We start from the raw sequence: 25,912 nt of genomic DNA, 5'->3' as shown, positions 1-25,912 counted from the left end.
AGGATAAGTGCCCTAAAGCAGTCCCACAGGACAAAGGACAGCTTTTCTTTCATGGACCACAGTTTTAACTGTAATATTTTAAAACATTCAGATATTAGCAGGTACTTATTAGTGACCTGGTTTATAAAACAGCTGATCTTGACAACAACTTAGACTTGGGTTGTGTCAGTTTTACTAGAACTAGGCTGAGAAAGATTTACTCTTAGAGTTTGTCCGTTTGTTCCTCCTCAAACAGCTCACCAAACCTCCCAGGTGCAGAGGAAGACTTCAGATTTTTGAAATCAAACCTTTCCAACTTATGGAGGTTACAGGTTCTTCAGATGAACTACTGAACTACCCTGCATCAACTGGTACACATAATGATGCACATAAGGCAAACAGTAATAAAGGCAAATTTTACCAGTGTGTGCCAACGGTTCAGGTTAAATAAAATATGAGAAAAGAAGTGTATTACAGATACACGTATGCAAATATAATTCATCTTCTACCTGTAGGTGGACAGTCTCACCAACAAAAAAAATAATTTTATTTATTTTGGGGGATCTGTACTGGGTCTTCGGTGCAGGGAGGGCTTCTCTCTAGCTGCAGCGAGCAGGGGCCACCCTCTAGGGCACGTGGGCCTCAGTAGCTGCGGCACAGAGGTCAATAGTCGTGGTGCAGGGGCTTAGTTGCTCTGCCGCATATGGGATCTTCCCAGATCAGAGGTGGAACCCATGTCTCCTTCACTGGCAGGCGAAGTCTTTGTCACTGGAGCTATCAGGGAAGGCGCAGCCTAAATTTCTGATAACAGGCAAGAGCTTCAGAGACCTTGGGCTGCCACTCTGGCTTGTTACATTTTCGCTCTGAAAGTAATCTAATCTCTGAGTCCTGGCTTCCACATTGGAAACAAATGAATTGTATCACTTATTTGACCAAGTTTGCAGGGAGGCTGAATAAGCTGTAAACCGTGGGGCATAGTGCCTAACACACAGAGGCTTGAGGCAAAGCTGGTGCGGATTGCGGTGAAGGTCGAGGGAACATCAGGTTCCTCGCAAAGACTTGTGACACCGAGAGGGAAGATGTCCCGGGACTCTTGTCGGGCAGGGCCCCGAAGGGGCTGCAGCTCAGGGAAGGACACCACCATACCTAGAAGATGCTGAAAATCAAGGAAGGCCTTTGCGAGACCCCATCAGAATGCCAAGAAGTGGGGTAGCAGTCCTCAGCGTTCCGGACAGAAAGTATTCTTATTACCAAATATAAAACTTAGAATTACTGCCTGCTGAGGACAAGTCTCACAAATGGGGGTAAAATAGAACAATCTCTACTCCAGCTGCTCAGATTACAACACCAGTGGTGGTTTTAGGACAGATAAACGAGAGCTGTGAAATTACCCAGCGTGGGATCAGGGGGAGACCAGGGGGAGAAGCCCTCTGTGAGGGCAACAAGGTCAGGGTGAGGAGAAAGGAACCCTGGGCCTTCCTGGCCCAGGGGTGTCTCTCCAGCAGTGCAGGACAACGTGCCCAGTGAGCAGCTGCAAAAAGGACCACAAAGTCCACGCACAGAACACTGCGTATTTCCAACTTACCACTCACTTGCCGAATTAAAGGGTCTGCCTGGGCGGGTACCAGCTCCCAGGATGACAAAAGGGACAGGCCCGAGGAGCATAAGTGAAGGGATACCACACTCCCAGTGCAGAGGATGACCACCTGGCCCTCCATTCCCTTATAGTCCAGTAATATATTCCAGTAACATTCCAGTAATATTTCTGGTTTCACTGCTATTGCTTTTCTGTTTTTATAAACAAACTGTGAAAATCAACAAACTACCTCCAAATCAAACAACTGTGGTCTATACCAATCCTATATAACAACAACCAATATTGTGGAACAAATAAGAGAAAAACTCTGGTCAAGCTGGAAGCTCACCCATGGCTGGTGGCTGGCATTCTTGTCTTCAGGAGGAGGGAGTCCATTTTCTTGTTTCTCTGCTGCCCAGCCTCATCACTGCCTGCAGGGCAGGGAAGTCCAGGGCCTACTGCCATCTGCAGGCAAAACAGAAAAAAACACAAGTTACGGCTCAAATCACCCACCTGAAGCCCTCCTGTCTGGGCTGAAACACCTGGGTCCTGTCCAGGTGCAAGAAACAGAAGAACTCACTCAGTTCTGCATCTGGGATCCCACCACAGAGCTGAGACATGGTAAAAATTCTAAACAATCAAGGGCTCAAGTACATCTTAATATCAGCAAACCCTTATACGGGGCTCATCATGTGCCAGACATTGCTCTGAATGCCTTATATTTATTAGCTCATTTAATCCTCATAAAAATTGGGTGAATGTTTTAGGAGGTCTCTGCCAATGTGCCTGATTATTGAGTTAAGCTGAATAACTAAAATGAAAAACTTGGTAAAATACCTTATTTCAAAGAAGGGTCAGATAAGAAAACTCTGGGACAGATTCTGAACATCCCCCAGATCATCCATCCCCTGAATATTTATCAAATGCCCGTTATAGAGCAGACGCTGCTCTAGGACCTGGGAATAACGGCATGAACGCAAAAGACAAAGTCCCTGCTCTCACAGAGCTTCCATTCTAGTGGAGGGAAGCCACAATAGAGGAGGTGATGAATGTTGTACAGAAGAAAAAAGCAGGGTAAAGGGGATAGAGGGTGATGACCATGCTGCTAATATTCATTCATTTATTCATTCATTTCCAAGTGCTTACTAACCATTCGCCACAAGCAGACTCCGTACTGAGATGCACGGATGGGATGAAAATAGACATGGCCCCTGACTGTAAGGGTTACTTACTCATACAGGAGAAGCATATGATCACCTAAGTAAAAGCAAAGATGTTAACCTGTAGTAGGTGTGATAGCAGAACAGCATGGATCCCAGTGACAGCATCTTAGGGAGCTCAGGAACCTGGGATGGAGTGGGAGAAGGAGAAGCACCCTTGGTAAAAAGCAGACCATGTGCAAAGGCTGGATCACAGACAGCAGGGCAGAGGCAGAGTGGGGAGATGGGAAATGGAAGGAGGGGAGCAGGGGTGTGGCCCTTGCATGGCACTTCCAGCCACAGGAGGTCCTTATCCTTTGAGGAGAGCACCACACCAAGGGCCTTAGGCAGAGAAGTAACATGGTTGGATGAGTGTGTTTTTAAACGATTACATTATAGTGTAGACTGAATAATGGTCTAATGGTCTCGCCAAAGAAGTCAGTATCTAAATCCCCAGAAGCTATGACTATATTGCCTTACAAAGGCAAAAAGAGCACTGGAGATATGACTAAGGATCTCAAGATGGGGAGATTGTCCAGGTGGGCCCAATGGAATCACAAGTGTCCCTGTAAGAGGGAGGCAAAGTGAGATTCAGAGGATGAGCGTCAGAGTGTTGCAGCGTGAGAAACACTTGTTAGTTTAGAGGTGGAGGAAGGGTCTATGAGCCAAGGAATGCAGGAAGCCTCCCGAAGCTGGAAGAGTCAACAGAATGATTGTCCTCCAGGAGCTCCAGAAGGAAAAGAGCACTTCTGAAAACTCTGCAATGGTAACATAATACATTTGGATTGTTAAAAGCTACTAATTTTGTGTTCATTTGTTATAGCAACAATACATTACTACACATTGGCTTCTGTAAAACACATACTATAAGTAAGGGGAAGTGGAGGCAGGGACCAGCTGGAGGTCACTGTGTCCCCCAGACAAGAGATGGGAGAGCCTAAACAACAGCAGTGGCAGACAGGTGAAGAGGAGCAGAAGGACCCCAGGAGGGGAGGTATTGGCCAGTCAAGTTCCAGACCTTATTGGAATGCTGAAGCAGGCTTTCTTTAGGCTCAGGACCTGCCCGGCTCACCCTAGGCAGAGAACACCACCCTCTGCAGAAGGAGGAAGTTTGCACAGGGCTGTGAGACCACCTCCAGACAGAGACACCATTTGTTCAACTGACAGGGACCTGCCAACCCCTTTCCCACAAAGAAGTCCAGGGACTTCCAGGAATACGCTCTAAGAAGGAACAACCTAGGAATTTCTACCAGGAAAAAAGTAGCAAGTGTTCTGGCCAAGCATGAGGCCTTGCTGTGAACCTTTTTTTCTTCCTAAGAGAGATTTTGTAATCCTGGAAAGGAGGCATCCAAAATTTAAATATACATATCTTAAACCCATGTGAAACAGAAAGATGGTTTTACCCAACATGTAGAAATTTCATGGTCAGTAGAATAATGCAGAAATTACAGAAAGAGAATAAAGGAGAAACTAGGAGACCCTCTCTCACCGTCTCCTCCATTCCTATCTGATGATTCAGACCCGCTAAGAAAGTGGGATTCTAATCTGGCCCAACCTAATAGGGCTACTGAGAAGAAGAGGCAATAAAAATTATTTCAGGGAATTTTAGATATATTCTGTTTTACTCCAAAAGTATAAACATAGACACACTAAGAATACCTTGGAGGACACTGAGTGGTAACAAGAAGTCTTCTCAAGCTCCTGTGGCTCTGCAGACCACAGAGACCGGTCTGGGTTCTGGGAGCATACATACAAGGATGCAGGAGTGCCTACAGACAGCAAAATACCAGGCAGTCCTGACCATTTAAATGGGTTCATTTTAAAACAGTTATTTGTATAAACTGTTTTTCTGTTGACAAAAGTGACATGTTTATTAGTGGAAAAAAACAAAAATTTCCTGTAGTCCCAATGGTTCAGAGGTAACTTATTTGCAAATATTTCTTCTAATAATTTTTGAGATTCTCACACACAGACATACATACAAACATACACTTTCTAACAATATTAGGATCCTGTGCATATTTGCAACCAGCTTTGTTTTATCTAATAGTATACAATTTTTCCATGTCATTAAATACACTTTTAATAGTTGGCACTATTCTATCACTATTTTTCCGTGGTATCAAAATCTCTTAATTAATCCCTAACTGCTGGACAAGTGGCTGGTTTCTAATTTCATGATAACAGAAGTCAGACTGGGAGGAAGAGCCCCATCTATAAGAAAACCTCCTCACTTAAAATCTGTGTCTGAAGCCCAGATTATTTTTCAGGCTTGTGTTTCACACCTTTCAGCCATCCATACATCACTATTATTATTTTCCCATAATTAAATGTCATATATACTGTACTTAACATTTCTCTTTAAATCAACTCATTTCTACCCTTAGATAAATGTCTTAAAAGCAAACCTTATTTACTACTGTAAATGGAAAGCCAGCATTAAATGTCATAAATGAAGGCAGTCATAAGACTAAGTACAATGGAAAACACGATGGTGTCATGAAAATATAGTTGATATTGCTATCGCTTTGCTCATCCTTTCATATCAAGTGGGAGATTAGGAAGGCTTAACACGGTGTTAAAAACATACTCGTACCAAGCTGAGATTTTTCTCCTTCCCGTGATCAGAAGATTGGAAAGGAATCGACCAGAGGAATAACTTTCTCACCATGGGAGTCAGTGTTACGTAATGCTGCAAATATACCCCACCTAGAGTTATACCCTGTACCACCTGAAAAAAGCCCAAAGGCAAATGTGTTTTAGGATACATGCTGAAAGTAGAATTACTGGGATAAAAACATATGGACACTTTAAGAAGGTTTTGATAAACTCCATCCAAGTCAGTTTTACCATAGTTTTACTATTAGAGTGCCTGATTTACTTCACCCTCAAATACTGTCATAAACAAAAATGTTTAGCTTTGTAGTATAAGATATTCAGCAGCTGAATTTTTCAAAGCTATTTTCATATTCCTCTGGCCAGTTTCTGACGCAGGGGGGAAGGCAATTATATAAACTTTCAGCTAGTGATATTGCAAAACTGATATTGCACTTGGTTTAACCAAGCTAAAGTAAACTCAGTAAAATATGAGGAAGTGACTTTAGCATTTGCAAATATTTTAGAATGCTTTTGTTCTGGCAAAGGTCAAATGAGGATCAGAATAGCATGGATTCCACATAATACTTTTGAGAAATAAAGAGACCCAGAGAGGCACTACTCTTGAGACACAAATCACTAAAAATTTTCAGTATGTCAATCAAAACTCTAAAATAAACATATATTCAAGCCTTCCTATCTTGGTGTGATAGGTAATTGCAAATATGCTACAAATTAATGCAATTCTTAAGAAAAGACTTCTAAAATAGAAAAATAAAAATGTATTTTGAAGCATGAAGAGTTAATAACAATAAGAAGCTTCCAGATTATTTCAATAATTCTCAGGCAGACACACACATGTGCATGTGCCTGTGGGAGAAGAAGAGAATTAAAAACATGCTAAAATGTTTCTTATGTTTGGGATGAAATTGGAGATTTTAATTAATTTTTAGCATTTGTAGGAAAATGTTTACCTATGCTTAGGGCTCCTAATAGGATACAGAATTCCAAGTCACTGAATGAAATTAAGGAAGGAAAGAATGGAGCCAAAGACACCTTGATGATTTCAGATGTCATAAGAAAAAAGAAACAATATATAAATAACACAACTCAGTAACAAATACAATCAAATTTTCCAAACAGATATGAACAGACATTACTCCAAAGAAGATATACAAATAATTAATAAGCACATTAAAAGATGCTCAATATCATTAGTCATCCAGGAAGTGCAAATTAAAACCACAAAGAGCTAGAAATTTACACCTGCTAGGATGGCTATAATAAAAAATATACACAAGTGTTGGTGAGGATGTAGACAAACTGAAACACTCATGCACTGCTGGTAAGAATGTAAAATGTTGCAGCTACTTGGGAAAAGTATGGCAGCATGGCAGCCCACTCCAGTATTCTTGCCTGGAGAATCCCATGAGCAGAAGAGCCTGGCAGGCTACAGTCCATAGGGTCACAGAGAGCCAGACACAACTGAAGTGACTTTGCATGCACGAACTGGAAGTTTAAACACAGACACACCATATGATCCAGCAATTCCACTTGTATTGATAGGTATATACCCAAGAGAAATTAAAATATATGCTTACACAAAAATTTGTACGTGGGTGTTCACGGAAACATTATTCATAATAGCCAGAAAGCAAAAACAATCTAAATGTCCATCAACTGATAAATGGATAAACAAAATGCAGTATAGCCACAGGATGGAATATACTGGGCAATAAAAAGGAACAAATTACTGATACATGCTATAATGTGGATAAACCTCCAAAAGATTACTCTTAAGTGTACAAAGCCAGTCACAACAAACCACATATTATACAATCTCATTTATACAAAATGCCTGAAAAAGGCAAGTATATAGAGGCAGAAAGTAGATTAGTGCTTGCCTAGGGCTGGAGAGGGGAATATTAAGGGCTGCTGGAGAGTGATTGCTAATGAAGTAATACAAATGTTCTAAAATTAGATTATGGAGATAGTTACACCTCCTGCAAATATATTATAAACCACTGAACTGTATCCTTTTAATGGGTGGATTTTATGGTATGTAAATTATATCTTAATAAAGGTGCTAATAATAATAATAAATGAAGACCATAAATAAAGTTAACAGATGGGTGACCAGACTAGGGGATGATTTATAACACTGCCATTCCATGAAGGATTAACATTTTAGTGAGCATACCAATATATAAGGGTCAAAATGAAAACCAGACAAAAAAATATCAGAAACCTAAAGGAAGAGCAAACGAGACAAACAGGCAATTCACAAGTGGCAGAACAATATGTGGTGCTCAACTAAAACAGAAATGGAGTTCTGCTTTAACTTACTAGTTTGACAAAAAATTAGTAAATTAGATAATAGTAAGTGCTGGCAGATGATGGAAAAGGGACCCTTCACGGCACTCCTGATGGGAGAATGATGAAGCCATTCTGCAGCACAAAGCAGCAGTTTTTAGTAAATGACATCATACAAGTATTCCAAAATTAGCAACCTATCTCCCCATCTATCTATCTCAGAGACGTTCTTGCTGGAGAACTTCTGGTGCAGTACTGTTTGTGGAAGCAAGGAGATGAAGATCACCTAATGTCTATTCCCTGGAGACTAGTTAAGAACTTGTGGTGTACACTCTTGATAGAAAAGTACACAACAGCCAGGACTAATGAATTAGACTCACATATATCAAGATGGTTTGACTTAAAAACATGATGCTGAGGGAAAAAAAGAAACAGTATGAGCAGTCCAGTGGTTAGGACTCCTCACTCTCACTGCCAAGGGTCCAGGTTTGATTCTCGGGAAGTAAAATCCTACAAGCCACACAATGTGGCCAAAAAAAAAGAGAGAAGCAAACAGTATGAGATTTATAGCATAATGGCTTTTATTCAGATAAGTACAACAAAAGCAAAACATGACATACCTTCCAAAGACACACATTTTCTGAGAAGATATAAGGAAAGATGTAAGAACAAATATGTCACCATGCCTGCCCAAGTATGCAAGTATGGGAGTGAGGGTGTTGAGAAATGGAAGATAAAAGGAGGAAATAAAATAAAACAAAATGATTCTAAACAGACCAAGGATTAGAGTGTGCCATTAACTGAAGAGTATGAGCAATTTAGTTCTGAAGTCCTGACATCCTAAGGAAAATAAAATCCCACGCATTATTTTCTTCTGAAAAATGTAATAAAAGTTCATCACATGCTAAACTAATGAATAATAAAGCCAGGAGAAAAGAAGGCACTGGGGAAGACAGAGGCTTGCCTGATCTTTAGTGGAGTCATTCAGTTTTCACCATCATGGAAGCAAGAACCTGGCAGGGTGAACATGCTGTGGATGGTGTCCACTACAACGCTCTCTCTCTCCACCCCCAGACAGAAGAGGAAAGGGAGAGAACCATGCATTACAGCTTAAATTTAGTTAACAGGAGAGAGAGAGAAGAGAGAGACATTATGGAATTCTGAAGAAAAGGAACAGCTTGTTGAAAGTACATTGCAAAAATCAAAGAATCTGATTCTCTGGCTCATGATAAAGGTGGTATTTTCTAAAAACAGTGAATTCTCACCACCATCCTGAAGCAGAGTACAAAAGAGGAACTGCATGTTTTAAAAATTAGGAAGGACCTATATCTTTGGTTAAAGCTGTTTTCAAAGTTAAGGTTATTCAAGTTTTCTTTCAGTAATGGGTATTATGATCAGATACATGTGATTAGACTAAAGTTGAGTAAAATGGGGGGTGGTGTTCTTGGTATTGCCTACAAAAACCATCTTCTCTCAAATCAAGTGCCTGCAGATTTAGTCACTTTACTCCTAACATTTAGTGTCTTTGCTCATCTACACAACTGGTTTTGCATATATATATTCTCTTGCCAGGGAATGAGGGGCACCCAACAGCAGAGACTGTCCCAACAGCCTTGAGGAGGAGCCCAATTCTGAGCGGGCATACAAGACCTGGGCGTTCATCTTTCACCCTTCTGCTGGCGGACTCTGCACAGAAAGCGTCCTGTCTGGGATCTACTGAGTTTCAGTGCACCCACCCCTGACCGTTTCCGCCAGCCATGGATAGGGGCTCCTGAAGAGTCAGCCCGTTTTCACCTGGACAGAGCCTTGGGAAGCGGGTGGCATCCTGGCCTAGCTCCTCTCCATACCTACGACCAAAAGAGACTAGTCGCAAGCTTGGAGGGCATCCCAACTGCGTGCAAGTGCACCAGATCTGAAAAACTTAGCCAAACAAGCGAGGTTTGGGGCTGCGTGCGGAAACAGAGGAGTTTGATAGGTAAGAAGGGGTAAATTATGACTTCCTCCCTGCTGGGCTCAGGTGAGACACTTTTCTCAGCATTTTATATACATCCCCCCACTTTGATTTTTATCGAAACTCGGTGGGGGTGGGGGTGGGGCGGGACGGGGGATGGTCGGGGCGGCATTCTACAGAAAAGAAAATGTGTGCTGGGAGGGGTGGCCTGGCTTGCACCCGCCCCACCTCGACCTCAGGCTGCCAGATCCTTGGCACGTTAGCCCGAGACTCGCCCAGGTCTTCCAGCCCGGCCTGGAGGACCAGAGCCCCGAAAGCCCCAGTAGTGCCGCATCTCAAGCCCTCCCAACCCCGCGGCAGGAACCCCCAGCCGGGCCTGCCAGCGTCCAACGGCCGCCTGGCGTCCCGCCCGCGCGGTCCGCAAGGAGGAGCCCGCGAGGCGACCGCGAAAGGAGCTGCGCTTACCTCGCCGGGTGCGGGCTGAGGCTCCGGCTCACCCGCTCCAGGCTGGGCACCCCGCACGGTGCGCCCCTCGCCCCGACGGCTGCCGCGCAGGCTCTGGACACTGCCACTTTCATTTTCCTCAACGCTCTCGGCAAGAAAGCGAAAGCGAAAACGGCCGAGAGGCGGGCCCGAGTGCGCGGAGAACGCGGGGCGCGGGCCGGCAGCCAGAGGCTGGGGCTCCAGGCCTCGGGTCTGCGCTCGGCGGTCCCGGCGGCGTCCCGGCTGGAGCCGCGTCCACCTGAGACGCTAAGCCAGCCCTTGGCGCACGTCGCGGCGGCGCAGCGTTCCCTCGCCCGCTACGAGGCCCGCGGCGCCTCGGTCCCGTGGCGCCGTTTCCCTCATCTGCCTTTCGTTTCAGCGCCCGCCGGGGCCTCGCGGCTGCAGGCCGGCCCGAAACCTGACTGCCCGCGGCGCTTCGTGGGTTTCTGGCCTGAGCAGGCGGGTGCCGGCCTCGGTGGCCGGGAGCCTGTCACTGAGGGGTCCCCGTTGGAGGCGCTGAGGGAACTGGAGCGGGTTTCGCTCGCAGACCCCAGGGGTCCGGCGCTCCCCAGCCCAGACATGCGCACTGGTCCCACGGCTGAGCTGGGGGCACCAGCAAGGCTACAGCCGGGTCCTGACCGTGAGGTACCAGGCTCTTCATCCTGGGTCAGCGGAGAACTAAAAGTCAGTGATGCCTGTGAGATGAGGAACGCTTCGTTTGATAAGGAAAACTGAAACTGCAAGTTTAAGGTTTGGACCCCCTGGCCTAAGTGGTCCCCATCAATACCCGAGGGTTTAGAGATTCCAGGTTCGATCGAGCACAGATTCTGGCAATTTTTGGCTGGGTGATTTAGAGAAAAATATTTACTCCTTTTAGCCTTAGTTTATTCTCCTGTAGGATGGGGATAAAAACCATACCTACCTCAGGGTTGTGGGAATTAAATTAAATTATATAAGGGAGAAAATACTTGGTATTTTCTATTAGGCTCTAGGTGGGTTCTGTGAGGGCAGTGATCAAGTTGTTTTTCTGGATGCTTGATAGACATTCTCTAATGATCAGCTGAAGTTTTCAAAGTTTGAACCGTGTTACCTTGACTTAGAAGAACTGAGGGGGAGGGGGAACACTGCAGTCTTTTTGGGGGGCACCTCACGCTGAGCCTGACAATTAGCCCCTGTAATTATGCCACTGCTCCAAAGTTTGACAGAAGTCTCTACAGCTCTGTCCAGCATCAGCCACTGACATCTGAAAAATACTTCTGTAGGCACTTCCATAGAAACCAAAATACACTGTCAAGACTCCATACTCTAAACACAATTTACCATGGGTTTGTTTGGTGTTTTTATCACAGAGTGGTCTGATAACTGGAACAGAAAAACAAAACAAACTGCTTAATCTGCCAGAGTCACTTTGGTTTGCCTGTGTGTAATTTAGGCACGTTCCCTGTACGATGGAGGTCTTCATCTGTGACTGATGTTGTGGCTTTTTATGTGTCCTGGCAGTGTTTCCCTCAAGAGCAGGTGAGGAACGGGGGCAGGCCAAATGATGACCTTAGAAAAACATATGTCCGCCTCCGGAAGATGATGCTTTTAGTGTGTAGTGTGAAGCAAAAAAAAAAAAAAAAATTCAAAACAGCCTCGGAGCCTCTCCCTTGTTAAAGGGTGATGATTCATGACTCTGTAACAGCAAAGTAGACCTAAATCTGCTTCTGCATAAGAAATATGTCTGGGAGATAGGGGGCAGGGAAAAGACAAGAAAAGACACTAGGAGATAAAGTCAAATCCTGGTTACCTTTTATAGATGTTACCCATGGGAACAGGGAGGTGCCAGGAGGTGAGGGCTAGCCTGGAGTCTTGGTGATTTCCCAAGGTCTAGATTTGGTCCTTGACCTTGTGGGATCAAAACTTTCATCTTTTCAGTGTTCCAGCTTTGATTAAAAATCAGCGAAGTATAAAATCAGAATGCAAACTAACTGATTTCATTAACTATTTGCTAGACACTTCAGTTCAGTTCAGTTCAGTCGCTCAGTCGTGTCTGACTCTTTGCGACCCCATGAACTGCAGCACGCCAGACCCCCCCCGTCCATCACCAACTCCCAGAGCCACCCAAACCCATGCCCATTGAGTCGGTGATGCCATCCAACCATCTTATCCTCTGTCATCCCCTTCTCCTCCTGCCCTCAATCTTTCCCAGCATCAGGGTCTTTTCAAATGAATCAGCTGTCCACATCAGGTGGCCAAAGTATTGGAGTTTCAGCTTCAACATCAGTCCTTCCAATGTACACCCAGGACTGATCTCCTTCAGGATGGACTAGTTGGATCTCCTTGCAGTCCAGGGGACTCTTAAGAGTCTTTGCAAACACCACAGTTCAAAAGCATCAATTCTTCGGTGCTCAGCTTTCTTTATAGTCCAACTCTCACATCCATACATGACAACTGGAAAAACCATAGCCTTGACGAGACAGACCTTTGTTGGCAAAGTAATGTCTCTGCTTTTTAATATGCTGTTTAGGTTGGTCATAACTTTCCTTCCAAGGAGTAAGCATCTTTTAATTTCATGGCTGCAATCACCATCTGCAGTGATTTTGGAGCCCAGAAAAATAAAGTCAGCCACTGTTTCCACTGGTTCCCCTAACTATTTGCCATGAAGTGATGGGACCGGATACCATGATCTTAGTTTTCTGAATGTTGAGCTTTAAGCCAACTGTTTCACTCTTCTCTTTCACTTTCATCAAGAGGCTCTTTAGTTCTTCTTCACTTTCTGCCATAAGGGTGGTGTCATCTGCATATCCGAGGTTATTGATATTTCTCCCAGCAATCTTGATTCCAGCTTGTGCTTCCTCCAGCCCAGTATTTCTCATGATGTACTCTGCATAAAAGTTAAATAAGCAGGGTGACAACATATAGCCTTGATGTACTCCTTTTCCTATTTGGAACCAGTCTGCTGTTCCACGTCCAGTTCTAACTGTTGCTTCCTGGTCTGCGTACAGGTTTCTCAAGAGGCAGGTCAGATGGTCTGGTATTCCCATCTTTCAGAATTTTCCACAGTTTATTGTGATCCACACAGTCAAAGGCTTTGGCATAGTCAATAAAGCAGAAATAGATGTTTTTCTGGAACTCTCTTGCTTTTTTGATGATCCAGCGGATGTTGGCAATTTGATCTCTGGTTCCTCTGCCTTTTCTAAAACCAGCTTGAACATCTGGAAGTTCACGGTTCACATATTGCTGAAGCCTGGCTTGCAGAATTTTGAGCATTACTTTACTAGCATGTGAGATGAGTGCAACTGTGCAGCAGTTTGAGCATTTTTTGGCATTGCCTTTCTTTGGGATTGGAATGAAAACTGACCTTTCCCAGTCCTGTGGCCGCTGCTCAATTTTCCAAATTTGCTGACATATTGAGTGTAGCACTTTCACAGCATCATCTTTTAGAATTTGAAATAGCTCAACTGGAATTCCATTGCCTCCACTAGCTTTGTTCGCAGTGATGCTTCCTAAGGCCTACCTGACTTCACACTCCAGGATGTCCGGCTCTAGGTGAGTGGGAGTGATCACACCTTTGTGATTATCTGGGTTGTGAAGATCTTTCTTGTACAGTCCTTCTGTGTATTCTTGCCACCTCTTCTTAATATCTTCTGCTTCTGTTAGGTTCATACCATTTCTGTCCTTTATTGAGCCCATCTTTGCATGAAATGTTCTCTTGGTATCTCTAATTTTCTTGAAGAGATCTCTAGTCTTTCCCATTCTATTGTTTTCCTCTATTTCTTTGTATTGATCACTGAGGAAGGCTTTCTTACTCTCCTTGCTATTCTTTGGAACTCTGCATGTACATTAATGTTAAGTACATTACATATATTGCCTCATTTAATTCTCTCTACAGTCATGTGATACCTTGTGATCTTTTTTCATTTGGGGAAAAAAGATGAAGGAAATCCCCAAGATCCCACAGTTAGGGTGTATATAAGTGGTAGAGTCAGGATTCAAATAAAGGTCATCTGATTCCAAAATCTGGAGCCTAACTGGTCCTGTGAGAAGCAAAACTGTCCAGAGAACTGGACTCTAGAGTTTGCCTAATGAATTCATTACCTTCTCGTAAGTGTGCAATTTGGAGCCTAATCATTAGCAAGTGGGTTCGCGAGCTTGGCAGAGAATCGGAAAAGTGAATTGTCTGCCTTAAATGTTTAATGATAACAGCCTTGGGTAGCCTGCTATGTCTCCTTCCACACCAAAGGTCAAATGACCTGCTGGGAGGACTGGGCACTCATTCCTCCTGGCCTGGCTGGCCCTTCTCCTTGGAATGGTACCCGATTGACCCTCAAATTTTTTTTATGCTTCATGGGCTGCTCCTTCTCAGATGCTCACATTCCTTTTTTAGATAAATTAAGGCCTTACTGAATAACAGTATTGTTAGGCCTTTTAGGTCCTGGAGTCCTCCTTTCTTTTTATGGAAGCCTGTCTTTGCTCTGATTGATTTGATTTATAATCTAATTGTGTGTTCCAGCTCTTTGGGGGTAACTCACTTTATTTTCTTACCCTCCCTGACCTTCTAACTCTAGAATAAAATATTGTGCAATAGCAAGTTCTGCAATAAGCACTTTATCCAAGCCTGCAGTACTCATCAATGAAGACCCAAAATCTAAGTCCATGGTCAGAGCTCAGAAATTTTATCATGGTCAGAGAGTAGGAATGGAGGTGGGGATGGAGATAATGCAATATAGATAGAGAACAATATAAATGGAAATACATGGTTAGAAAAGAAAACACCTGGTGTGTGATTCAAATAAAAAGTAAAAAAAATTTTAAAATCTTTTAGATACTTCAGTCATTCAAAAAGTGTTTTGTGGCAACTACAAAATGCAGCCACTCTGCTAATCCTGGGGATTCAATAATGAGTGAAAATAGATAGTCTCTGCCCTTAGGAAACACAATTTAGTGATGTAGTCAGACAATCAAATAGTCAGTCAATTATAGAATACTGTCCTAAATGTTACAAAGGGAATTTGATTCTATGAGTAGGATTTGAACTTCCCTGGGGGGAGGAAGAGAGTCAGAGAAGTTTGTTTAGATGAAGGGTTGTTTGAACTGGGAGGAAGAATGAGGATTAGTTAACTGGGTAAAGGAGATGGGGTTGGAGAAGAGATAATCAGTGAAAGAAAGCATGTGCAAAGGCCCCAAGGCAGGAAAGAACCAACCTGGAGCATTTGAAGAACTGGAAGTGGGTGGAATCTGAACCATTATCTACCTGATACCCCAAAGGGTCAATTGAGCAGTTAGGAGAACCCAAGTCCCAGGAGGCTGGAGAGCAAGGCAGAAGCCATATCAGGTAGAGCCTTGAAGGTCATGCTAAGGATTTAGGTCTTTATCCCATGAGCACTGATGTTGTTTAAGCAAGGAGTTATATCATCTGACTTGTGTTTTGGAAAGATTGTCTGCTGTGTGGTGAATGGATTGAAAGATAGTCACCAGTTGGGAGCAAGATGATGGTGGTAGTGGTAGAGGAGATGGAGAGAAATGGACAGATGTGAGAGCTGTTTAGGAGATAAAATGGATACCAGGAACATACCAATGGATTGGGTCACAGAGATAAGAGAGAAGAAGATACCATACATGACTCCCAGGTTACATAATTGAATGACTGATTCTGGCAGCTATGTAGGTATTCAGCTCTCTCTTCAAGAGCCCCTTCTAGGGCTTCCCTGGTGTCTCAGTGGTAAGGAATCTGCTTGCTAGTGCAGGAGACATGGGTTTGATCCCTGATCCAGGACGGTCCCACATTCTGCGGAGCAACTAAGCCTGTGCTGTAGAACCCAGGACCCACAAATATACTGAGCCCATGTGCCTCCACTACTGAGGCTGGGTGCCCTAGAGCCTGTGCTTCACATAAAGAGAAGTCACTGCAATGAGGGTAGCCCCCGCCCTCTGTAACTAGAGAAAAGCTCTCTCAACAACAAAACCCAGCACAATAAAAAATAAATTAAAAAAAAAAAAAGCCCCTTTCTATGATAAACGTGGCTGTGAGCCTGGAGCCACTGCACCTTTAGATCCACTGCAGTGTTCACACAAGGCCTCACACTCTGGCTGCTGCCAGTCAATGAACCATCACAGGGCGGATACCAGAGCCAGGCCATTTCTGCCCGAGGTGGGACTCCAACAACGAATCTGTATTCTGAGACGTCCTGTAAGTGTGGCCAGCACTTTCCCAGAACTGCTTTGCAGTCTGAGGCTCTTTCTACCTAGTCCCCCTTCTTCCCTCTCCTCTTTCATAAGGCGACATACCTGCATCATCATCTGAGTCTTTCTGCCTTTTCTCGCTCCCTCTCCTCTTAACCCTTCATGAGCACTTTCCCCATTAAGCTCACACATTTAATTCCATTTTGTCACCTGCTCTAGGAGGACTCAGACACAACAGTGCCCTTCTCTGAGCTGGAGAGTCTGGAAAAGGACCCTATTTTGGAGGACTTCAGTTCTGCCCACGTCGGGTGAGGTGTCAGGTGGGTAGGGGACCTCTCTATCCACTTTCCCATTCATAAGATATATTCTGCTCTACTATGAAACTATCAGCTGTGTCCTCTGTGTGAGCTGGTATCTTCTTTATAATATGTTTGTTCCATGGATAATCTCCAAACCTCAGTTTAGAACTCAGTACTGTAACTATTGGTCTCTACAGAAATATGACCAACCAATAGCAAAAATAACTTTCAACCTTCTTGAGGAGGAGGCAAGAATCAAAAATAGAAAGGAGTGAGCAATTATTCTTGAATAATCGAAGGTAAATTATTTTTCTGTAGGTGACCCTGGTTTTCTGGGAAAAAGAAGTCTTTTATAAGTGTTCCCAAAGGGAAAGACATACATTTGGCAGTACAGATGGAAATCTCTGTCATTCTGTGCGAAAAATAAGTTAGCACACCAAAAATCACTCCTGCTCTGATATCTTTCTTCCTGAGCAAGTTTCCCTTGGAGAGCTTGGTGGCATAAGATGACCTGGCCCCAGAGGATGCCTGTTGGAGTGAATCACCTGTGAGAGGGCAGAGCTCTTTAGGTCCAACACTGGCTTATCCTACTGAAGCAGGCTTGAACACAGACCATGACTACTACTGTGCTTTCTCAAAGGACAAACAATTTCTTCACTAATCCCAGATCCCAGACAACCCATACCCATCTCACTGTGAAGTGTGCAGGCTGACTGTAGGTGAGTTTACATGTTTTGTTACCTAGCTTTTGAGAAGCCTAGATACCATTAGTCCACTTGGACTAAAAAGAAAAAGAAGTCTGTGTGAAGTAGACATATTTCTTGAAATATATTTTCCTGAGAGGTCTGTCTCTCATTAACGAATGAATGAGTAAAAGTATTTGTTGAAAAATGACCAAATGTAAAGTGAATGTACTGCTTAAGTACTCTAGGGTTAGAAGATCTGTCTTTTTCTCCCAAAGGTAGTTATAATTCCCTTCATGAAACCAAACAGAAAATAAAGATTATTTGTAGACTCAAAAATTACATTGGAGGGAGGAGAAATAGCAATATTGTTATCAACACAAATTTAGTTCTGCTACGTACTTTACACGCATGATCCAATTGAATCCTTATAAAAACCTAATGAGATAGGTTACAATAGACCACCTATTCAATAACTGAGGAAATTGAGTCTCAGAATGGTTAAGTGAGTTGCTCAAACTTATAGAACTAGTAAGTGGAGAAGCCTGCTTTTGGATCTCAGGGACCACATATCTGCTTTGGTGTGGACACTTAGCTGTAGCTATAGTGCCTCCCAGGAGAGGATGTGCTTTGAGTTAAACTTTGAACATGGGTGGAGTTAGGATAATCAGAGGTGAAGGAGGACAATGTATATATGAAGGCAGGAGTGACAAAAAGAAATATAAAACTGAAAGTGTGTCATATCAGGAGTTGAAATACATTAAAATTTGTGAAAGCTTGGGGGTTGGGTGGGAGGAGTTTAAAAAATACTGAAAAGTACACAGAAGAAAATAATCCATCCTCATTTTCATCTTGCACATTTACTTCCAGTTTTGTTTTTTAACTAAAACTGCTTAAAAATGTATACATGCTCATCATAAGAAATATAAACACTATGGCAAATACAACAATAAATGTGTTAAAAGCTCCACAAATCCTTCTATCTAAAAAGTACAACTACTAATATTAGGAAAATATTGTTAGATAGATTTTTCTTTGCACTTATTCAGAGAGAAGGAGGAATAGACAGTATAGTTTTCATTTGTACTTCTCTTATTAGGAGAGAGGTACAGAATCTTCTCATAGGTGTAAAAGTTATCTCTAGGGCTTCCCAAGTGGCATTAGTGGTAAAGAACCTGCCTGCCAATGCAGAAGACATGAGAGACTTTAGTGTGATCCCTGGGTCGGGAAGATCCCCTATAGAAAGAAATGGCAACCCACTCCGGTATTCTTGCCTGGAGAATCTCATGGACAGAGAAGCCTGGCAGGCTACAGTCCACAATGTCGCAAAGAGTCAGACGCAGCTGAAGCAACTTAGCTCACACTGGTGCCACAGTGGTAAAGAATCTGCCTGCCACTGCAGCTTTGATCCCTGATCCGGGAAGATCCCACATGCCGTGGAGCAGCTAAGCCCATGAACCACAACTACTGAGCCTGTGCTCTAGAGCCCAGGAGCTGCAATAACTGAAGCCTCAGTGCCCTCAAGCCAGTGCTCTGCTACAAGAGAGGCCACTACAGCGAGAAGCCCGGACACTGCAACTAGAGAAATGCCTGACAGCATTGAAGACCCAGTACAGTCAATACAGATTGTTTTTATTTCTTGAGCAATTTTCTATTGGGGTTGTTGATTTCTTATTTTTTATTCTATTATTGTAGTAGATCTTTCTGTACTAGGTAAATTAGCTCTTTGTTATATGAGGTGCAGACATCCTGGAGTGTGAAGTCAAGCGGGTCTTAGGAAGCATTTCTATGAACAAAGCTAGTGGAGGAGATGGAATTTCAGCTGAGCTATTTCAAATCCTTAAAGATGATGCTGTGAAAGTGCTGCACTCAATATGCCAGCAAATTTGGAAAATTCAGCAGTGACCATAGGACTAGAAAAGGTCAGTTTTCATTCCAGTTCCAAAGAAAGGCAATGCTAAAGAAGGTTCAAACTACTGTCTACTTGCGCTCATTTCACATACTAGCAAGGTAATGCTCAAAATCCTTCAAGCTAGGCTTCAGCAGTACGTGAACCAAGAAATTCCAGATTTACAAGCTGGATTAGAAAAGGCAAAGGAACCAGAGATCGCACTGCCAACATCTGTTGGATTATAGAGATAGCAAGGGAATTCCAGAAAACCATCTGCTTCATTGGTACGCTCAAGCCTTGACTATGTGGATCACAGTAAACTGGGGAAAATTCTTAAAGAGATGAGAATGCCAAACCACTTTACCTGTCTCCTGAGAAACCTGTGTGCAGGACAAGAAGCAACAAGAAGTTTGAACCAGACATGAAACAACAGACTGATTCAAAATTGGGAAGGGAGTATGTCAAAGCTGTATATTGTCACCCTGCTCATTTAAGTTATATGCAAAGTATATCATGCGAAATGCCAGGCTGGATGAATCACAAGCTAGAATCAGGGAGAAATATCAACAACCTTAGATGTGCAGATGATACCACTCTAATGACAGAAAGTGAAGAGGAACTAAAGAGCCTCTTGGTGAAGGTGAAAGAGGAGAGTGAAAAAGCTGGCTTACAACTCAGCATTCAAAAAACTCTGATCAGAGCATCCCTTCCTATCACTTCATGGCAAAGAGATGGGGAAAAAGTGGAAACGGTAACAGATTTTACTTTCTTAGGCTCCAAAATCACTGTGGGTGGTGACTGCAGCCATGAAATTAAAAGATGCCTTGCTGCTTGGAAGAAAAGCTATGACAAACCTAAATAGTGTATTAAAAGCAGAGACATCATTTTGCTGACAAAGATCCAGAAGTCAAAGCTATGGTTTTTCCAGTAGTCATGTACAGATGTGAGAGTTGGATCATAAAGAAGACTGAGTGCTGAAGAATTGATGTTTTCAAATTGTGGTGCTGCAAATCACACCAGTCAATCCTAAAGGAAATCAACTCTGAATATTCATTGGAAGGACTGATGCTGAAGCTGAAGCTCCAATAGCTTCAACAGCTTTGGATACCTGTTGTGAAGAACTGACTCATTGGAAAAGACCCTGATGCTGGGAAAGATTGAAGGCGGAGAAGGAGACAACAGAGGACGAGATGGTTGGATGGCATCATCGACTCAGTGGACATGAGTGAACAAGCTCCAGGAGTTGGTGATGGACAGGGAAGCCTGGTGTGCTGCAGTCCATGGGGTCGCAAAGCTTGGGAGACGACTGATCAACTGAACTGAACTGATTCATTGGAAGGGCTGATGCTGGAGCTGAAGCTCCAGTACTTTGGCCAACTGATGTGGCGAGCCGACTCATTGGAAAAGTCCCTGATGCTGGGAAAGACTGAGGGCAGGAGGAAAAGGAGGTGGCAGAGAATGAGATGGTTGGATGGCATGACCGCCTCAGTCGACATTAGTTTGAGCAAACTCCAGGAGATAGGGAAGGACAGGGAAGGAAGGACTGGCGTGCTGCAATCTATGGGGTTGCAAAGAGTCAGATATGACTTAGTGACTGAACAACAACAAAATATGAGTTGCAAATGGATTGGCAATGGGCTGGATTTAATTTTTAGATAATTTCCTTCAAAAAGGATTTATGGGTACCTTATTGCTTGAATTTCGCATTTGAGAATATTTATTTCCATTATACTTGAACAATTCTTTTAAAATTATTGTGGTAAAATATATGTAACATAAAATTTACCATTTTAACCATTTTTGAGTATACAATTCAGTGGCATTATGTACATTCAAATTGTGCAGTCAACACTGCCATCCATCTCCAGAATGGTGATGGTGTTTTTATCATCTCAAGCTGAAACTATTTACTCACTAAACAGTATTTCCCGTGACCTCTTCCTCCTCGGCCCATGGTCACCATTATTCGTTTTTTGTCTCTAGTAATTTGAGTATTCTAGGTACCTAATATAAATGAATTCATATAGTATTTGTCCTTTTGTGTCTGGTTTATTTCCCTTAACAGTGTTTTTATGGCTCCTCCATGCTATAGCACGTCTCATAATTCCAGTCCTTCTTAAGGCTAAATAGTATTTCATTGTGTATACATACCACAGTTTGTTTATCCACCCATCTGTTAATGGAAACTTGGGTTGTTTCCACCTTTTGTCTATTGTAAATAATACTGCTATAAATATAGTTGTACAAATATATTTAACTGTGTGCTTTCAATTTGTTTGGACTTATACCTAGAAGTGGGCTTCCCTTGTGGCTCAGCTGGTAAAGAATCCACCTGCAATGTGGGAGACCTGGGTTCAATCCCTGGGTTGGGAGGATCCTCTGGAGAAGGGAACACCTACCTACTCCTACTCCAGCATTCTGGCCTGGAAAATTCTGTGGACTGTATAGGCCATAGGGTTGCAAAGAGTCAGACATGACTAAGTGACTTTCACTGTCACTTTCATAACTAGAAGTAGAGTTTCTGGATCATATAGTAACTCTGTTTGGGTTGTTTTTTTTTTTTTTGAGGAAAGGCCATGCTGTTTTCCATAGTAGCTGTACTATTTTATATTCCCACTAGCAATGCACAAGGGTTCCAGTTTCCCCACATCCTCACCAATGCTGTTTTGTTTTTAATAACAGCCATCCTATTGGGTGTGAAGTGGTATCTTATTGTGGTTTTGATTTGCATTTCCCTAATGCAAATCTTTTCGTGTTCTAACACATGTTTCATGCCTAACACATCTTTTCATGTGCTTATTGGCCATTTGTAGATCTTGTTTGAAGAAATGTCTCCTCAAATCTTTTGCCCATTAAAATTTTTTTTAAATTGTTGAGTTGTCAGAGTTCCTTATATATTTTGGATATTAACCCTGTATTAGATATATGATTTGCAATTTTTTTTTCCCATTCTGTAGGTTGCTTTTTATCTCTTGGTAATGTCCTATACCAAGGACAAAATATTGGGCGATACACAAAACTTACCCTCCCCAGCTTGATTGAGATATAATCAACATACAACAAAAGTTTTTCATTTTGATGAAGTCCAACTTATCTATTCCTTTGTTGCCCATACCATCCAATATCAAGCTTCCCTGCTGACTCAGTGGTAAAGAATCCACCTGTCAATGCAGGAGACCTGGGTTCAATCCCTGGGTTGGGAAGATCCCCTGGAGAAGGAAATGGCAACCCACTCTGGTACTCTTGCCTGGAAAATCCCATGGGCGGAGAAGCCTGGTAGGCTACAGTCTATAGGGTAGCAAAGACTCTGACACGATTGAGTGACTTCACTTCACTAAAGTAACCCTACCGGCCAATGCAGGAGATGCAAGAGACACATGCTTAATCACTGGGTTGGGAAGATCCCCTGGAGTAGGAAATGACAACCCACTCCAGTATCCCTGCCTGGAAAATTCCATGGACAGAGGAGCCTGGTGGATTACACAGTCCATGAGGTTGCAGAGAGTTGGACACAACTGAGCACACACACACACACACACACACACACACACCCACCCACCCAGTTTTGGAAGCACCATTGTTGAAAAGACTGTCCTTCCTTTGTTTTGAGGCTCTCTATTCTGTTTCGTTGGTCTATATATCCGTCTTTCTGCCAGTACCACAGTGTTTTCAATACTGTAGCTTCATTTTATTCTTCTCACTTTGGCTACGTTTTAGTTCTTCTTGCCTAATTATTACTATGGTCAGAACTCCCTGCACAGTATTGAGCAGAAATGGCCAGATGAACATCCTTGTCATGTTACTTATCTTAGGGGATGAACTTTCAGTTTCACCAGTGAGTATAGCATTAGCTATGGGGTTTTTATAGAGGTCATTTATCAAATTGCTGCTGCTGCTGCTAAGTTGCTTCAGTCGTGTCCGGCTCTGTGCGACCCCATAGACGGCAGCCCACCAGGCTCCCCCGTCCCTGGGATTCTCCAGGCAAGAACACTGGAGTGGGTTGCCATTTCCTTCTCCAGTGCATGAAAGTGAAAAGTGAAAGTGAAGTCGCTCAGTCGTGTCCATGGACTGCAGCCTACCAGGCTCCTCCATCCATGGGATTTTCCAGGCAAGAGTACTAGAGTGGGGTGCCATTGCCTTCTCCATTTATCACATTGAAGGAGTTCTATTTCTAGTTTGTTGAGTGTTTTGTCCTTTTTTTGTGTGTGTGTCAAGAAAAGGTGTTGCATATTATCAAATGATTTGGGTTTTTTTTCAGCTGTGTAGTTTGTGGGATCTTAGTTCCCTGACCAGTGATTGAACCCATGCCCCCTGCAGTGGAAGCACGGAGCCCTAACCACTGGATAATCTGGGAATTCCCTGTTAAATGATTTTCTGCATCAATTTATATCATCACTTTTTAAAACCTTCATTCTGTTAATGTGCTGTATTACATTGATTAATGTTTGTACATTAAACTACCTTTGTATTCCTGGGATAAATCCCACTTGGTCAAATATGTAATCCTCTTATTATACTGCAGAATTTGGCTTGCTGGTATTGTGTAGAGTATTTTACATCTATTTTCATAAGGGATATTGATCTATAGATTTCTTCTGATGTCTTTGTCAGGATTTGGTCTCAGAATAATGCTGGCCTCATAGAATGAATTAGGAAGTGTCTTCTACTTTTGGGAAGAAGTTGAGAAGGATTGGTATTAATTCTTTAAATGCTTGGTAGATTCACCAGTGAAGCCATTTGATCCTGGGCTTTTTTTTGTTGGGAGGTTGTTTATTAATTCAAAGTCTGCTCCGATTTTATTTCTCCTTAAGACAATTTTGATAATTTGTGTGTTTGCAGGAATTTGTCCAGTTCATCTAGCTTATCTAATTTGTTTGCATATGATTGTTTATAGTATTCTCTTATTGGTAGTGATTTCCTCACTCTCATTAACACAGTCTTTTATATTTATTAGTTAGTTCCAGTTTATCTGTATTCTTTATTCTTTCACGTGTTTTTATGTTAGTGTTGTTCTTTCATTTCAGCCTAAAGGACTCCCTTTACCATTTCTCATTGAACAGGTCTCACTTCTTTTTTTTTTGGCCATGCTTGGCAACATGCAGGATTAGTTCCCCAACCAGGGGTCAAACCCACGTCCCTGGCACTGGAGCCACAGGGGAACTCCCAAACAGGTCTCACTTCTTTCAGAGTGATTAGCCTCGTTGGTAGTTGCCAACTTCTATGGTAGTTGCCAAAAATCTTTGAATAGGGAAATAGAGACCTTCACCCAGTTTGCTATTTGTCAGATGTGGGAGTAAGTAGAGACTGTTTCAGATGTTGATGATTTTTTATTCATAGTATGGCTGAAGAGTTGAGGGGCAATGTTAGTTAGAATCTTCTATTTCTTTCCTTCCACCAGTTTCTAAAGTGTATTAAGTTATGCTGCTTTCTTGTTTGGTTCATTTTTGGTGAAAAAAAAAAACTCATAGGTTTTTACATTTTAATGCTCTGTTTCATCTAGGGGAAGGCAATTCTAAGATGACATTTTTTTTTTTCAGAACTATTTTGTTCATAATCAAAGGTTATATGATTATGAATAAAGTAGTTCTGAAGGCTCAGTAGACCAGCCTGGGAAATACTGACACCGCTGCATGCATTCAGCAAACTCTCCTTGAGGTATAAGGTTTATTTCCACATCTTCCCTACGCATCCATGAAAAGAGTTTCTCATGTGAGACTCCTGGGGTGAAGAGTCAGTCTGGTTCTTGACTGTTGCCTTCTGGCTGGCCCAGCAGAGAGATGATGTCCCAGTGTCTCTGGCAGCCTCTTGCACACCTGTGCTTAAAATGAGGCCTGTTCTTCCCAAGGTGAGACCTTCTGGGGTGGGTCTGCCTGAGACTCCAGGTAGCTATGATTTCTGCTGAGAAACCTCTGATGTGTCATCCTGGGCATCCTTTCTCAATCTCATAAGACTTTTATGAGAATCAAATGAAAATATAGATGTATTTTTCCAAAGTGCTTTTATAGCAACGGCACACAACATAAGGTATTGTTAGTGCTGAATTGCATCATGCCTCTTTCTGTCACCTTAAAAAGTCCTTTAGGTGGGGAATACATGTACACCCATGGCTGATTCATGTCAGTGTATGGCAAGACCCACTACAATATTGTGAAGTAATTAGCCTCCAATTAAAATAAATAAATTTTTTTTAAAAGTCCTTTAGGAAAATAAGTGACAAACACCCAGGGGAAAGATTTCTTGTGCTACTTACCACCTGACAGAGAAGACCCTCTGCCCAACATGTTCACCATCATTATTCTAGATATTAAGCAGACTAATTCTCCTTGGCAAACACTAGGCTTCTGGAATTTAGAAGAGTGTTTAGGGAAGTCTGGAGGCAGGAACTATTTGCCAAGAATAGGAAAATATTATAGGGTACACTCCTGTTTTCACTTTGATCTGTGGTAGAAAGCTTTTCATTATTTTAAAAATCTGAATTATTCCTCCATTTCCTTTGCTTTGTCTTTCGTATTTCTATGGGCTTCCCTGTGGCTCAGATGGTATAGAATCTGCTGACAATGTGGGAGACCTGGGTTCAATCCCTGAGTCCAGAACATCCCCAGGAGAAGGGAACAGCAACCCACCCCAGTATTTTTGCCAGGAGAATTTCGAAGAGTTGGATGTGACTGAGCAACTGAGCACACACACACACAACTGCACAGAAGCACTGGTCTTCCGCCCCACTTGCAGGGGAACCCAGGCTAAGACATTTGTGCACGAACTCTGGCTCAGTCCATAG

General features: G+C 42.8%; 2 protein-coding genes across 2 annotated transcripts in view; one reads left to right on the top strand and one right to left on the bottom strand.

The window, feature by feature from the left end:
- Window positions 1-10,218, bottom strand: part of RAD50 (RAD50 double strand break repair protein) — a 247,961-nt gene extending 237,743 nt beyond the window's left edge. The window contains exons 1-2 of the mRNA XM_043466015.1: window positions 10,079-10,218; window positions 1,905-2,020 (exon numbers count right to left, since the gene is read on the bottom strand). The gene's annotated coding sequence lies outside the window, so the exon portion shown is untranslated. The remainder of the gene's footprint in view (window positions 1-1,904; window positions 2,021-10,078) is intronic.
- On the top strand, window positions 9,770-18,507 carry LOC122440905. The gene is made up of 2 exons (XM_043467574.1): window positions 9,770-10,846; window positions 16,481-18,507. Exon 1 carries the CDS (start codon window positions 9,770-9,772, stop codon window positions 10,829-10,831), a length of 1,062 nt encoding a protein of 353 aa, XP_043323509.1. The 3' UTR covers window positions 10,832-10,846; window positions 16,481-18,507.
- Window positions 18,508-25,912: the final 7,405 nt, after the last annotated feature.

This window comes from Cervus canadensis, chromosome 4, assembly GCF_019320065.1.
Source record: "Cervus canadensis isolate Bull #8, Minnesota chromosome 4, ASM1932006v1, whole genome shotgun sequence".
Classification (NCBI taxonomy): domain Eukaryota; kingdom Metazoa; phylum Chordata; class Mammalia; order Artiodactyla; family Cervidae; genus Cervus; species Cervus canadensis.
Note: the sequence above shows the minus strand (reverse complement) of the source record. Positions and strands in the feature narration are given on the sequence as shown.